This window comes from Pongo abelii, chromosome 11 (assembly GCF_028885655.2).
Source record: "Pongo abelii isolate AG06213 chromosome 11, NHGRI_mPonAbe1-v2.0_pri, whole genome shotgun sequence".
NCBI classification, from domain to species: domain Eukaryota; kingdom Metazoa; phylum Chordata; class Mammalia; order Primates; family Hominidae; genus Pongo; species Pongo abelii.
Genome location: NC_071996.2, coordinates 62,582,537 through 62,599,842, shown reverse-complemented (window position 1 = coordinate 62,599,842; position 17,306 = coordinate 62,582,537). Strand labels below are relative to the sequence as shown.

Sequence of the window (17,306 nt, the reverse complement as noted above, 5' to 3'; positions counted from 1 at the left end):
GACAGGACCCTCAGCTGCAGGTCTGTTGGAGTTTGCTAGAGGTCCACTCCAGACGCTGTTTGCCTGGGTATCAGCAGCGGTGGCTGCAGAACAGCGGTGGCTGTACAACAGCGGATCTTGGTGAACTGCAAATGCTGCTGCCTGATCGTTCCTCTGGAATTTTTGTCTCAGAGGAGTACCCGGCCGTGTGAGGTGTCAGTCTGCCCCTACTGGGGGGTGCCTCCCAGTTAGGCTGTTCGGGTGTCAGGGACCCACTTGAGGAGACAGCCTGCCCATTCTCAGATCTCCAGCTGCGTGCTGGGAGAACCACTACTCTCTCCAAAGCTGTCAGACAGGGACATTTAAGTCTGCAGAGGTTACTGCTGTCTTTTTGTTTGTCTGTGCCCTGCCCCCAGAGGTGGAGCCTACAGAGGCAGGCAGGCTTCCTCAAGCTGTGGTGGGCTTCATCCAGTTCGAGCTTCCCAGATGCTTTGTTTACCTAATCAAGCCTGGGCAATGGCAGGCGCCCCTCCCCCAGCCTCACTGCCGCCTTGCAGTTTGATCTCAGACTGCTGTGCTAGCAATCAGCAAGACTCCATGGGCATAGGACCCTCCGAGCCAGGTGTGGGATATAATCTCCTGGTGTGCCATTTTTTAAGCCCGTTGGAAAAGCGCAGTATTAGGGTGGGAGTGACCCAATTTTCTGGGTGCCATCTGTCACCCCTTTCTTTGACTAGGAAAGGGAACTCCCTGACCCCTTGCTCTTCCTGAGTGAGGCAATGCCTCGCCCTGCTTCGGCTCATGCACGGTGCGCTGCACCCACTGTCCTGCACCCACTGTCTGGCACTCCCTAATGAGATAAACCCGGTACCTCAAATGGAAATGCAGAAATCACCCGTCTTCTGCGTCGCTCGCGCTGGGAGCTGTAGACTGGAGCTGTTCCTATTCGTCCATCTTGGCTCCACCCCCCTGCTTTGTATTTTTCACACCCTCCCTGGACCTTCCCAGGCCCACCTCCTCCCCTCTGTTTTCACATTTCTTCCTTCTCTGAGTATGGTTCCATGGACTGCCTGGTATCTTATTTTCATTGTATTATTCTAGAGCAGCACTGTAGACATTCACAAAGGAAGGGAAAAAAGAGAGGTCCATTTTCTATGAACAACAAAAGAAATTATGCAGCGAATTATGCAAATCTGTTGTTGCACATTTGATAATACTATTTCAATACCCAAACACCATGGAACAGACTACATCTAGAGCCATAACAGTCATGAAAAGGAGTGGTGAAGTAATTAAAGAAACATGGGAGTTGTGACTCAAAGATCATATTCTGCCATTCCATTAACACTTAAATAACCCTGACCAGGTCAAGTAAGCCTCTCTAGGCTTCAGTGCAGCTATTTGAAAGAAAATTTTTAAAAACATGGTTAATATTACTGAAAGGAGTATGATAAGCCATCACATATTTCCTACCTCAGAATAAAATATTTCATTAAATATGTTCAAGGCGAGCAGAGTGAGCCTGCGCTGTTCCCGCAGAGAGAGGGAAAGAAGCAAGAAAACACTCCAATAAGAAAACGCATAGTCCCCAAGACTTCATGAACCCTAGTTAATTGGAGGGGCAAGTGAACAGGAGATGTGGTAAAGGCCAAATAAAATGGCCAGCGTATGAATTATATATGCAATACCATTTGCAATCAAACATGAAATAACACACATCTCGCCAAATCTCCTAATCAGAATCTCCTTTTTAAAAATACTTATTAAACAACTCACTAAGTGTACAAGCTGCTGTGCACACAACCAACTTCTCAGATCAGGATATCCAAGGGTGGGTCCCCAGAATCTATATTTTCAAAACTCCCAAGTGACTTAGATGACCATAATCATTTGGCAATGACTAGACTATGATGATTTGTAATTAGATTTCTTAATATTCCCATGTAATAGATGTTTCTAATGGGTTCAAAAACAGTTTGTACACTTAAATCTATCACCCGAAATTTTATTTACAATGCTAAATGTCTTGCGGGTTCCTGTTTTCATAGATAATACAAAGCATACTTCTTACAGACACTGTTGGGTTTTTCATCTCAAACAAAATGTAAAGACAGCAAACAGAAAGTTAATATTTCTATCTATGGCTATGGCATTTTTGACCAAAAACAGACTATTATTTAATTTTTGTTAGAATCAGAAAACACATTAGATTCTGCTTTATTAATGTTTTTATTTTTAAGCTAATGAGAGTGGTTATAAGTCTAGTAGGAGTATGTCCAAGATTATCAGGGGCAGCCCCAGTTTTAATGTTCTGATCCATTGTAGCATAACACACTAACTTTGGACCTATGTCCTAAAAGTTTAGATTAAGAGCCAAAGCTTCTACTTACAGGTTTCTGAAAAACAGTGTTTGTAACCATCATTGAAAAGTCTCCAACTTAAAAGATAGGAGAACAGTTAAGCAAATTTGTTTGGTTTTCTTAATTAGGAGAATGCCACATAATTTTGGCGTATGTCCTGGACTACTAAAATTTCTGGTAGATAGTACTGGCATCTCAGATTGGCCATTTTACTTTACTTTTAATTTCTGTCATGACATTCATTTTCTGCCTCTTGAATGAGCTCAATAAGGAAAAATTCCCACTTGGAAAAGATTTAAGGAAAACTGGATTTTTTTTTTTTTTCAAATTAAGAAAGAACTCTACTGAATGATAGACAAACTGTCACTGTAGATTTATTTACCTTTATCCTTCTGGTCCCTGAGCTACATAACGCTTCAGTCTCAGTTTCCTGATATTAATTTATGTTACTGTTACCACAATACATGGCCAGCAATCTTGACTATGCCGTTGTGAGAAAGGCCCCTTTAAAAGTATCAGTATCAGTTTGAACTGTGCAGAAATGTAATCTAGACATCTTTCATGCTCTCAGCAAAGAACCTATAGCCCCCTCATTACCATAATCAGGGCCATTCTATTCCCAAGGCAGCTGTGGGTGCCTGCCTTGAAGTACGTTCAGCCTGTTGCAATCCTGCCCATATCCGTTTGATAGGTGCATTTGATGGTCAGTCCAGATTGACCACAACTGGAACTGTTCTTCTGGAACGTGAGTGAAAACTAAAACCTCACTTCATGAGAAAAAAAAAACCTATGCCTCTCCAATTCTCATTCTGCAATATTGAAAACTCTAATTTACATATTAAAACTCAATACTACTTTGTTTTAAAAATAATCTCTTTTGGAATCTTGTTTAACCTAATGAATGACTCCTTTATCTGCAGATTTCTCAAAGGATGGTTCTGTTTCCTGCTCTCTGCAAGGAGAAAATGAATGTCTTATTACATTCCTAATAACTACAGATAATGAGGGGAAAACCATCATTCACAGTATCAATGAAAAAGGTGAGTGTTTTGCCTTCCATTGCCGATGGCAAATGATACTACACAGGAGAAGAGAAAGCAACCAGAAAATCACTCTGGGTAGCATGCCAGGAAAGACATTTCCAAAATTTTGATGAAGTTTCTTAAAGTTTCCCAGGGATTGAAAGATGCCAGTTAGAAGGTTCAGTATGTTCCAGTGGGAGGCCGAGGCGGGTGGGTCACTTGAGGTCAGGAGTTGGAGACCACCCTGGCCAACATGGTGAAACCCTGTCTCTACTAAAAATACAAAAATTAGCTGGGTATGGTGGCCTGTACCTATAATCCCAGCTACTCGGGAGGCTGAGGCAGGAGAATTGCTTGAGCCTGGGACGTGTAGGTTGCGTTGATCCAAGATTGCGCCACTGCACAGAGTGAGATTCTGCCAAAAAAAAAAAAAAAAAAAAACCCAGCTAAGATGACTTGTAGTCACAGCAGTCATCATCTTCCTGAAAGCTGACTGATGAATTATAGAAAGGTAAGTAGATTAAACGATATGTAAGCAAAAGGTTTATCTTTAGGAAAGGGTAACAGAGAAGAGTGTGTCCGTTTTTTTTTAAAGAGTGTGAATCAGTCAAACCTTGGTTCCAATCCTCCATTATTTAATAGCTGAGTGATGGCTTGAGTCTCTGAGTCTCTATTTCCTCATCTGTAAAATGGTACAGATAATAGTACTTTTTTCTAAGTGTTGACTCAAGGATTAAGTGGAATAACGCACATAAAATAGTGGCAATACCTAACTCACGGTAATGGGTCATTAAATGATAATGCTGAATCAGAAAAGACATTAAGCAGCAAGTGAGGAAGGATGTCATCTAAAAGGATGTCAAGAGGTCCATTGCTCCTGTGGATTTTCATCCACACCAACTCATAGAGTCAGTTTGGGACTTGGGAAAACCTTAAACATTTTGCATTCAGTGAAGGGGAAGGAGAAGTTTATATTTAGTAGAGAAGAAAGTAGGTGCGAAGGTATTAATACTTTGATTGAGGGGGATTCAAATGTTAGTGGGTATCAGACTCCCTTGGGGAACTTGTTAAAAATGCCTATATCCTGAGTCAACACCATCTGATGTGTGGCCCAGGGCTCTGCATTTTAACAACTACCCTCGCAAGCCTGATACAAATGGTCCCAAGATCTCCCTGTGAGTGACAGCCCTAACAACACAGACTGCATTCTCATTTACTCACAGGTGCCTCATATTTTCTGTCTTTAATTAGTGATGTGTTCCTCCCTAAACCATTCCTGCAGATATGACAGCTACATTAAATCAGACCTCATCAGACCTTGTTTGCAACCTCCTTCTCCCATCAAAAGCTTGGAGCCTAAGTTCTGACCCAGACAACAGCAACAAGGCCAGGCCATAAGGCAGATAGATGTGTTTTGTTGTACATGCTTGCTTATCGATGTGCTGATAAAATATTAAGTCCTGAACTTAAAACCAAAAGTATCAAATTGGCATCACTTAAGAACATGAAAACCACAGCAATGTCAAAAGAACCAAAAAGTAGGTTCAAGACCATTATATCCCAATCAAGAAAACATGATCAGAAAAATGTCACATTGCAGTTGCTGAGGGCAAGGGAGAGATAGAGGTTGGCACAATCCAAGGAATCTGAAGATGATTGTGAACTTGGCCTTGAAGCTCAGGTATGCCGAGTGCCCCTGGAGACTTGCTCTGGAAAAATCTCATGTAAATCAACTCCTTTGAAATGCATACATAAAATGAGTCTTGTGGCCATTCATTAGGGAAACATAAGGAGAATCCTGCTGTACAAGGAGAAATTACTTTACAATACCAAAAAAGCCTGCCTGCTCATTATCTGTCTTACAAAATAAAATTCTCCAACTACACTCCCAACCCTCTGTGACTGTGGCAGTGACTTTAGCAAGTTATCTTGAAATCAAAGCCATCCCTTACAGTATTGATTCTATTGAAAAAAACCAGTTTCAAACAACAAAAACAAATTTCCAGAATAAGTTCTGCTTTTAATTCAGAGACTGTTGTATCTAGTTGGTGATTTTTTTTTTTCGGTGAAACATGCCTTGGGCTAAATGCCTCCTCATTACTAAGCTGTTGTCTGTTCTTTTATTCTTCCACACAATACGAGTGGCACCGCAACATGCCATTCTGCAGAGCACGCACAGATGCCCTGATGCTTTTTATTATGGCGTGTTATTATCCCCATGCTTTTGTAGTAGGGAAAACTGAGGGGAAAAATAACCTCCCTGAGGCTTAACAAGAGTCACCTGACAGCTTCCAGGCTCCCTCTTCCTCAACAAATGTCCGCATGGTTGCGTAGGCCTGGCACTTCCAGGGGCCAGCAGAGCAGAACCTGTCCCCAAGAAGTCCATGGTCCCTCCTGTCTCCTGTCTCACAGCTTTCAGACTACAAAATCCCAGGGTGGCCTGGTGGAGGCTTGGGTAGAAGAGGCAAACTGAGAAGTGAGAAAGGGGCTGATCCCCAGGATCCTCTAAGCATATTGAAAAAAAGAACTGAGTGAAGAGTCGCCACCAGGGTGCTTGTGGACACAGGTGGCTTCTTTCATCTTCTTTCTTTCCCCCACCATCTGGAGGGACTTCCAGAGCATAAGAGCCACAACAGAGTCAAGGAATGATAGGCTGGAAGGCTTCCTGGCTGGAAAGTACCAGCTAGGGTAGATGCTATACCCACAGGTTCCAACTAGGAGGCTCCAGGCCCTTGAGGTGATGAGGATAGAAAAGGGGAAAGAGTGCTGTATTTGCTGTAACAATAGTAATATTAATTATTATAATAGCAGCTCTCATTTTTTGAGCCCTTACTAATACCATTTGCCAGATGTTGTTCTATATATTTTACATGTATTAATTCGCTTAATATTCTTAACAACCATATAAAACAGGTACCACTATTATTTTCATTTTAAAGGTAAGGAAATTGAGGCATAGAGACATTAAATAATTTTCTAGGTCTGGCAGTAATTACGTGCCAGAGCTGGTTGGAGGAGCTCTGGCAGCCTGGCCTGGAGCCCATGCTCTGAACCACTGTGCTCTACTGCCTCCTACTGGCTGTACAATCATCATAACTATCTGAATCACAAAAAGATGTTAGATCAGCATCATCCAACAGAACTGTTAGGCAAACCCTATATGTAATTTAAAATTTTCTAGTAATTACATTAAAAAGTAAAAGAAACAGGTAAAATGAATTTTATTTACGATGTTATCCAAAATATTGTCATTTCAACATGTAATCAGTATAAAAGCTGAGATATTTTACATTTTTTCATACCAAGTGTTCAAAATCAGTGTGTATTTCACCCTTACAGCATAAGCTACTTGGGAAAAGTCACATTTCAAGCACTCAATAGGCACATTGAGCTACCAGATTGTGCAACACATGTAGCAGAGTTAGATACTCAAGACCTTAGAAGTAGGTGCTGCACCAACCTGGACTCAATAGGCCACATTGCCCACAGTGATAGAGGTGACCCTCTTCTTCCATGTAGAAATCCATTTTCAGTCTGAGCATCTCAAGAAACATCTGAGTATGAAAAGTGACTATCTCTATTGTGTAAGACCTGCTCTGGCACTTGGGCCAACATCTTTAATTGAGAAATGTACAATTCCTGAGGACTTTCAGTTCTTAAAATAATTATCTCTGCCAGACCGCACCCATTTCTTCTTTAGTCACTTCTGGAGAACCCTCCTAATTCATGTCTACGTGCAGGATTGTAGCAAGCTTCATCTTGCTTTGAACAGGAATATACTATGCCCCACCCCAGGCATTTCTTAGCCAAAGATGTAGCCAGTATATATTCTCATGACACAAGCCTGCTGCTTTATTTGCAGGAATGTGCTAACCTATTAGAGGCAGCTATGGTTCATTTGCTATGCGAGAATATAGTCTTTAGATCTTCATACAGTAATAACTATGTCATTAGCTCCTTTACTTATTTCTGCATAATCTCTTTACATGGTTTCTTGGCCAAAGAACAAAAGTGTGTGAGGCCAGGCATCATGCTGTTAGTGGGTAATTAGTCCCACTCAGATTCACATCGACTCCACATCCTTACCTTAAAGACAGCATGACTAGTCATATATGTATAACTCTACTTATTAAATATCTAAAAGCAGTAAGACTTAGGATAAACTAAACATCATTCATTTCCTCCCCAGATCCCATGGATTTTGCCTCATTTCTTGCAGAGGGATGCAGATATCTAATGATAATTTTATGTGGGATTTTTTTCCATGAAAGTAAGAGGAGAACATAATTATAATGTTTCATTAAGAAATGTATCATCTCCTAGGCATATTGCAAGGACTATTAGTCATTCTGCTGTGAATTAGGAAAGGTACTGTATAATTGCAAAATTACATTAATATCTTCAATAGAGTCAAAATAACATTTCACAGAATATTCAAGTTGAAAGTACCCTACAGAACATCTACTTTCACAGACTTGGCTGAAGATAAGAATCATTTAGAATATTTAATAATACAAAATCGGTGGCTTATCCAAGACCCACTGAATCAGAATATTGGGGAAAGGGTCTAGGAAGCTGTGTTAGTAAGCAAGAACACTTCAGCTTATTGGTATCATCAGAAAAGGTAAGGGAACACTGAACTTTGTTTTACAGATGAAGGGCCTGGGGCTCAGAGACGTCAAGGGACCGGATCACATTCACACAGCTACTGTACATCAGATGGGAATTGAATCTACCTCTCCTGAATCTAGTCTAGGAACTTCCCCAAAACCATACTACTGCATTAGGGTTCAACAAAACACAACTGAAACCCATCATTGCCTTCTGTCTATAAAGAAAGAAGGAAACAGTAATTTTTTCCAAGGGATAGGTTTTTATATAGCTTTTAACATAGTCTTCTAGACTCCCCATGATTCAAGAAGGTCCATGAAAAACTGATGACATGCAGCACACACACACACACACACATACTCCATTTCTGCTTTATCGTGGACTCAGAAGAGACCATTTTTAGTGATTAAACTAGTCTTTTTCTTAATCCCTTAAATATTCCATGTGCATTAATTATCACTCTTTTGGATTCTCTTTTAGAGTCAACCATCAAGTCTATATCCATTTACTTCAAATAACTAAATTCTTCCTTTATCTTTTATTCTACTTTGAGGAATGCAGGGCTATTCTTCAACAAGTAACTCATTTTTAAAATTTAAGCAAGGCGAAAATGGTGTCAATATTTATCCTCTGCTGCAGAAAATGTAGATGAAAACCAACAAGAAATGGCTTTCCAATGTCAAAATGTTGATTTTACCACCTTCTTATAATTTTCTTTATTTCTGCAGATTGTCCGAAGCCTCCAAACATTCCCATGATCATGTTAGGGGTTTCCCTGGCTATTCTTCTCATCGGGGTTGTCCTACTGTGCATCTGGAAGCTACTGGTGTCATTTCATGATCGTAAAGAAGTTGCCAAATTTGAAGCAGAACGATCAAAAGCCAAGTGGCAAACGGTATGTGGAAACTTAGGGCTACTCCTTGTCTAGGGGAGAAAGAGGCTGGTGGGAGAGATTGAGGGGCCTCAGCTTTCTTCTGCTCTGAGAGTTCAAATGTCACATTTTTTCTCTCCAACTCTCGCCATGACCCCAACAGCTTTGATTTCTGTTCTGCTTCAGGGGCAAAGGTCCAGATGACCCTCATAGCTTATATTTGTCTTAGTGCGGTGGGGATTTCCACCACGATGAGGAGTCTCATGAGGCTCCTGAGACAGCTGCTTAGGGACATTGGGGAAGTATATTTTTACCCAGTGCTTCCTCACCACTAGGAGTATCCCTCAGGCCCCATTTGATAAAGCACGGGTGCTGTATCTAAACATTTCCATAAATTGGTTATGTTATAATGAATGGAATAGTGTTCATAAGTAGTATGATAATTCATGCCAATTTCTTTGGAAATACTTGTTTCTGATGTAATAGGTTACAAAGCAAAATTGAGATGATTTTTTAAATGCCATGCAGTTATTTTTTCTGAATAACGTAAGTTTTAAACAGAGACCTGAAGAAAACCCCAAAAGTATTAACCTTTAAATACATAAACTCAATAGAAATAATTTAAGTGCCTTCTCTTCACAAGAGGCAATCAGAAGGTAGGACTATAATTTTCTGTGTTTCTTTTCCACAGGAGAGATAATTACATTTCTAGAGACCCATAGAAACAATTCCATAGTTTTAATTTCATCTCTCTATCTCTAATGGTGTGTCCAGGTATTTAACAGCAATTATCTTACATTGCTGATTCTAACAACAATGATATCACTGGAGAAAATACAGGCAGACACAATGCTCCTTTGGATTTGTCTGCCCAAATAATTCGATGTTAGCAATTTTTATAGCAATGCCTTCAATTCCTAAAGCAAATGGAATTTTCCATTTTTGATAAATTTATCTTGATAAGGGATGTTTCTGTTGTATGTGGTTATTCTAAATTAATGATAATATATGGTACAGGACAATGAACACTGAAAATTTTTATCTACTTTATCTTCCCATTAAAAATGCATTTAGATACAACAGCCAGATGTAATGTATGGATCTTGTTTGGATCATGATTTGAACAGTCCACCTGTAAAAATACATCTTTAAAACAACTGGAAAAAGGCTGGGCATGGTGGCTCACACCTGTAATCTTAGAACTTTGGGAGGCCAAGACAGGAGGACTGGATCACTTGAGCTCAGGAGTTCGAGTTGGGCAACATGGCAAAACCCCATCCCTACAAAAAGAAATACAAAAATTAGCCAGGCATGGTGGTTCACACCTGTAGTCCCAGCTACTTGGGAGGCTAAGGCAGGAAGATCACTTGAGCCAGGAGGTCAAGGCTGCAGTGAGCCATGATCATGCCATTGCATTCCAGTCTAGGTGACAGAGTGAGCCCCTGTCTCCAAAATAAATAATAAATAAATACATAAAAAGACTGAAAAAAGATTAATACATGCTGGGTATTAGAATGATAGCAAATAAGTATGGTTGATTTGATTAGGTATGATAATGTCATGGTGACATTGCTAGAAAATATCCATATTTTTTAGAGATGCATACTGAAGGAGTGAAAGGAAATGAAAGCTGGGGTTCGCTTTGAAATAATTCAGCCAAGAGAGTGGAATGGAGGGATAGTTGAAGCAGGTGTGGCAGAATTGTGATAACTGTTGAATCTGAGCAATGGGTCTTTGGAGGTTTGTTATATAGCTTTCCTCTTTTTGCGAATGTGTGTATTTTCCACAATTAAGCAAAATCCCTCAGGAGAATATATAATTTACTCATCCCTAACAATGTAAAAGGTAAACAGATAGGTTATCTTGGTGACTTAGAACACAGTACTAATGAGCCCAAAGTTGTAGGACACTTCACTTCACCTGACCCCTGGCCACAGATGTTATTTTTGACTTTCATCAACTCTCCAACAAATGCCTTGCCATGGTTAGAAGGGCAACCAGGTAAAAGAATATGGTTAAGTTGCCACAAAGGACAATAGCAGCAAGGCCCATGATATAATCCTGGTATTTCCATTTTGAAGAGCTAAACTGAGGCTCAGAGAAAGTTAAGGGACTTCCCTAACTTTTGGTGCATGGTTAAGCTGAAGCCTAATTGTTCATTGTTCTTCTAAGCACAGCCTTTGGTTGACCCTCCTAGAAATAATAAGCAGGTGTTCCACAAACACACACTTGGGCAATTATGTGATGTGTATCTACTAACCAGCACATTTCAATGTTCTCATACAGAGGCATAAATACTGACAAGTGATTAATATCTTTAAAATAACATTTTAATTAACAGTTAATTTCCCCAAAAACATGAATTGTTCTCCCTCAGGATGTAGAACATGACTGAAATTCAAATGCTGAATTTTTGCTGTTTCTTCATCTAACATGCGACCCGAACATGCATTAAACAGAAAAAAAAGCATAAATGGAAAATATTATTCCCTTATTAAATTGAGTTTCTTTGAATAACAAATGTTTGATGTTCCTGACTAGATAATGACTGGGTAGTAATTATTCACTTGGATACAAAAAAGGTTTAACTCAAATAATTCAGTTTAAATTTCACTAACATCCTACTGGAAAAAAATGTCACTCACTGCACACATTTAGGGGTCTTCAATTTAATTGAGTTTTTTCCCTAAAACCTATTTCTTCTTGAAGAAGTGAATTTGACTGGTCTTTGAAACCCAGTGCCCTCCAGGGACAATACAGACAGTCAGGCCTCCTGGCCATAGGACTGCATTGGACTCATAAAGTGACAGGGCTTAAGACAGAAAGGTCTTCACTCCTACCTCCTAAAACATTTCAGAGCAGCTGTAAAGAAAGGTTATCTTTTTTATTATGCTTTAAAAAATAATGCCCACCCCCACATATTCTTTATGAAAACACAAATGAAACATATTTAAATTCATCTTTGATTAGAATTTTTTTTCTAGGATGACAAGTCATTAACTTGAGGCAAAAAAATGTTCAGCCTGACATTTCTTGCAGTCATGAATTGATTTTGTACTGTGCTAAGCAAATCAGGTCTGCGTTTGGCAGTTGGGCGATCATTAAGGAAGCTGTGGGTCATGACAGAGTTTTCCTATTACCACTTTTTCAATCTTGAAAAATGTGTCATTGCATTTGCAGAATCCACAGCCTAAATTAGCACTCTCAGACACCTGGGGGAATCAGCCTGGTCACCCCAGATGGTTAGGGGAAAACTGACCTTTTCTGAGCAATAGATTGCACACTCACCTGAAATAGAGTAGGACTCAAGCCTGCATTTCTGCTGGAAAGTCTGTGTAGAGAGGTTACAATCAGCAGAGCACTAGAGGAGGCAGTGTGGACATTTCCACACCTCCTCCTGGAACAAAACCCAATGTGAGTGCATTATCCTGACCTCTGATCTTCAGCTGAGGCCAGGAAATACCCTACTACACACAACAGCAATAGGTACTTGCTCTTCGTCCACTTTTACACTTCCACCTTAACCTCTTACTCTAGTGAAGTCTGCTTTACCCATCACTCCCTGTAAGCAATGTCTTGGCCCTAAACCAGTTTTGCAAGGGACTCCCAAAATATTGCAAACCTGAATGAATGAAGTTGCTTTAAAATACAGAATGAAAACTCCACCATCAAAATTAAACATTCAACTAAATATCTACTAAATAACATTGTGTTATCTTGTCAATTGCAATTCAAGTCACCTCCTCTATAATGCATATCAGTTATATTAAGTGTGGGATATGGGTGTATTGTAGTATGTTTGACATGATATAGGGTGCACCTACAAACAAGTACCTGGTCCTACAGAGCTCTAAGCTGGCCCTGCTCACAGCTTGTGTCCTCTTTCCAAGTGTCTTTTCTGTTCACAAAGGTGGGAGCTTCCCGGAGGAAGCGGGAAATTCCTCCAGGACAGGCTTACCCTGTCATTGCTGGCCTGAACCTCTTACTTTTTTCCATCTTGTTTCTTCAATTGAGTCCCTCATTCTCATGTAACCAACTAGATTCTCTCAAATTTAATAGAATTCCATGCATGATTTTTGTTTGCAAATGAGACTCCACCTACATCTAAATTCACATCAGTCTGCCCTTTGCCTTCAAAATCTCAAATTCTTAGGGCAGCAGGACTAGATAAGATCTGAAGGTCCCTCAGAATTAACCAGGCTGCTCTCAGGAATAGAAGCAATATACCATCTTAGCTTTCACCTATCATCCATCACCAGCCAAGGAACCTCTTTTCTGTTTGGCTTTATTATAGAAATAGCATATCTCTTTAAAGGCACATAACAAAGGTAATATGTCACTTAGTCAGAGGTCAGGCCACTGGCTCTGGACAACATAGAAATGGGTGCAGGTGTGATTCCCACTCACAATGAGGGCACTGAGGCCAATGAGTGGGAAAGACTGGGGAGCATTTCCGGTTTCATTCAATTCTTTTAAGAGCTGAAAGAAATATACTGAGCAAGCAAAGACAATTAAGGTTTTTTTTCAAATCCACCCCTAGAAATTTCTACCATAGCTATCATTCATGGAATGAGGTGATCAAAGTATAAGATTTTAACTTAGAAGGTCAGAAGCAGTACCTGGATTCCATACATACTCAGTAATGGGCTTAGAAATGTTAAGTGTACCAAAGCCCTGGGGGAAAATATCTTAATAATCCTCTCTAAAACCTAAAAGAAAAGGAAATTCCAAATGTAAAGAAAAGCTATAAATAGGAACTAATGAGAAGAGGCAGCATTTATGGAGCATTTGCTATGTGCTACACACAGTGCTAAAATACTTTACCTGGACGAGGTAGGAACAGATAGGGACACCAAGGCTCACAGTGGCTTCAGTACGGTCATGTGGTGGAGCTGGGTTTGCACCCAGACTGTTGCCATAGCCTGTGTGATCAACCTTGGAAAGTGGGAGAGAAGAAACTGTACCTTACCCAGACACCTTCCTCCAGCCTGGTACAACTAGAGAGGCTTGATCCTTCTGGACCTTCTGGTCCTTTTGGCTATAGCACCACTGCTATTGGCACCTGGAGGCACATCTATAACCCAAACAGCACAGCTGAGCTACCCAGGAGTCCCACATCCAACCTTCCCACTGCCCCCAAGGCAAAGCCATTTTTCCTGGCCTGCCTTTGGACTGCAACTCTTTCATGACCCCAGGGTCCTCCATACCAGTCTCTTGTGGTTGTCTTACACAGTGCTGTACATAGTAAGCAAAAGACAGCTGGTTCTTTGGCTACCCAGGGCAAGTGTTAGCTGTCCAGAGGATGGTTCCTCACTCCTCCCAAGCAACTACTTTCTCCCACTTCTGAGTTTTGATTTTATCTTAGCATGATTATTTGTGCCCTTCTTTGATGCCTCTCATCAGTAACACGTTTGTTAAAGGCAGATACTGTGTCGTTCATTTTTGTATGTTCCTACCAGTTTCACTTTTCCTGTTTTTTACTTTTTTGGCTTTGATTTCACTTTTGGTTCATCTATCACTGTTCATGCCACTCATTCCATACATACTGAGTACCTGCTTTGGGCCAGGGACTCAGTGCTGGGAAAACAGCAGTGAGCACAACAGCTGAAGCCTTGATTTCTATCTGTAAATTTGTGCATTACCAAAAGAGGTAAGATTTTTAGAATATACATATGGGACTTGTTCTGTATATTTAACAAAATGAAAATGTATAAATTGCAAAACACTAAACGTATGAAATACCAAATTAATCAAAATTGTTCTAATGGTTTCCAAGACTGAGCTTGACTCTCCTCTTCCAATTTGCACTATGTATTAAAACAGTATAATAACAAAATGTACATACTTTCACTTGAATCTTTTTTTTTCCCAGGGAACCAATCCACTCTACAGAGGCTCCACAAGTACTTTTAAAAATGTAACTTATAAACACAGGGAAAAACAAAAGGTAGACCTTTCCACAGATTGCTAGAACTACTTTATGCATGAAAAAAGTCTGTTTCACTGATATGAAATGTTAATGCACTATTTAATTTTTTTCTCTTTGTTGCTTCAAAATGAGGTTGGTTTAAGATAATAATAGGACATTTGCAGATAAGTCATCCTCTACATGAAGGTGAGAGACTGTTGGCAGGTTCAAAATAATCAAGAAAAGAAATATCCTTAGCAAAGAGATGACTTTGAGGATCATTTGAGGAATAGTAATTCTGTTGCATTAATGCTTCAAAAAATCATCAAAATGATTCATAGGGGCCTGATTTGCATTTGAAAAATGTTTGAAATTAGAATCTCATTTGTTTCAGGAATGCAGCTACCTGAGTTTTTTGTCTCAGCAAAGTCACAAAGCCCATATACTCACATTGTGTGTCTATACTTGCCAATTAATTCTAAACTTGTAGGAAATATGCCCTCTCTTAAAGGAGAATTTTTAAAAAAAATCTCTGAGAAATGAGATTCTGAGTTTACTTCAGCTAAAAGGTTGCAATTCTTCTGAAGATATCTCAAATATAAGGTTGAACATTAAGTGTTAATAATTTTTGTGAATTTATACACACCTAAGCGTTAAGTACACAAATATTTTATTTGTTTTACAAATGAGGAATAAGTAATTTATAAATTAAGTAGTTACCTATAAAAATAAAAAGATAACAACCCTATCATATAGCTTATTTTTAAATTACCTGAAAAACGATATTCTACACTGTTTCCTTTTTGACTCTGAGTTTTCAAACTGTTACTTCTCCCATATTTCTCAATCCATTTCACTCAGTTGCACAGTCTTTTAAACCCTGTAATTGTCATACCAAAGTTTCTTTTTTAAAAAAAATTACTTTAAATGTTTAGTTTATTCAAAGAGTGATCCAATAATATAAAAGGAACATGTGTTAAACACAATAAAATTTTAAATGGCTCTAAATCAAGCACATCGAGAGTATACAAGTCTTAAAGGCTTTTTAATACATACTCTTTTCCCATCTATGTAACCCAACTTGCACATTGCAGCTGCATGTGGTGAATATGCATCATATATTTACTTTAAGAGGTAAGATTTTACTTGCAAAATACATGTGCAAATTAGGGATCCATCAGTTGATGGAGGAGATGGACTCTAGAATATTATTTCTTGTGGTTATTACTCCTTTACAAAGCACTTTCATCTCACTTGATCCTCATAAGGAAACTAAGGCTCAGAATGAGTAGAGCTGGGTTCAGAATCTCGCTCTTCTAACTCCAAGCCATCTCCTCTTTCTACTGCAGGAAACTGCCTCTTTTGTCAGTGAAGTAATAGAAAGATTGTGTTAGTTAAGCAATAACTATTATTTGTTTGAAAATGTATGAGACTAAACAAATAGCATTTAAACTGCCGGCATACAGATGAGATATTGTACTTTTGCGCAATGTTTATTACCTTTGATTAAATTGTAATGTGAAGCTTTTACTAGGTGAATAGTTCATTATGTAGTGGAGGCTTTGTGGTTGTCCATTGAATTGTCACAGCAAAATCTATAAGTTTCTTCTATTCTACAAGATAGATCCATATACATTTGATCACTTGGAGACTCTTTTTTTTGCTGGTTTCCAGATAACTCAGGTAAATCAGACCTTTACGGAGTACAGGGCTAGGTGAAAGAATTACTAAACAATCACCTTGAAAATCCGAAGGGCTGATATACCCTTTATGTTCCTGACTGATGCACAGAACCTGGGGAAAATCTACAGCAATATACAGGTTGCAATGCTGATAACACAACAGCAATCCTCTCCTCTATGTGGACTTACTGTTGTATTTTTTTATTATTATTGGAATGGGATTTTAGAAAATAGAAGTTACCTTTGTGTGTGTTTTAGGGAAGGTAGAGAAGAATCTGCTCTTTCTCTGAATACTGTTTTGACCCCAGGCAGGACCTTGGAAAGGCCAAAACATTAACAGTAGTACTTCTGTTCACTGAAGAGTTATGTTACATGAAGATAAAATGGTTTGGTTGTGTTTATTATTATATTTTGTGTTGATGTAAATAAACATGGTAATTTAAACAATGAACCTTAGATGGATGATAGTTTCTTTTATTTGCTTGGCACAAAACCCTCTTCTTGGATTTCTGGATTCCTCTGTGACCTGTTCTGACTGCCTTGATGGTCTTGGTCTGGGGCCAAGGAGAAGAGGAAAAGGAGGCAGCCACAGAAGGCAAGAGACAGCAGGGAGCGGGCCTGGACATCACCATTTTGTAAAGTCAAGTTCTTTAGAGTTAGTGCTATAAACTGAAATGTATCACCTTCCACCCCCAATAGCCCCTGTCCCCCCAAAATTCTTAATATTGAAGTCTTAATCCCCAGTAGCTGAGACTGTAACTGTGCTTAGAAATAGGGCCTTTAAAGAGATAATTAAAGGCCGGGCACGATGGCTCATGCCTGTAATCTCAACACTTTGGGAGGCTGATGCAGGCAGATCACAAGGTCAGGAGT

The 17,306-nt window shown here is 39.4% G+C and overlaps 1 protein-coding gene across 2 annotated transcripts in view; it reads left to right on the top strand.

Moving 5' to 3' along the window:
- Positions 1-16,884, top strand: part of ITGB6 (integrin subunit beta 6) — a 101,319-nt gene extending 84,435 nt beyond the window's left edge. The window contains 3 exon segments of one of the 2 annotated variants that reach the window (NM_001131561.1): positions 3,260-3,379; positions 8,701-8,867; positions 14,716-16,884. In NM_001131561.1, the coding sequence (NP_001125033.1) occupies positions 3,260-3,379; positions 8,701-8,867; positions 14,716-14,814 (386 nt within the window). In that variant the 3' untranslated portion in view covers positions 14,815-16,884. 2 annotated transcript variants of the gene reach the window in all.
- The last annotated feature ends 422 nt before the right edge of the window (positions 16,885-17,306 follow it).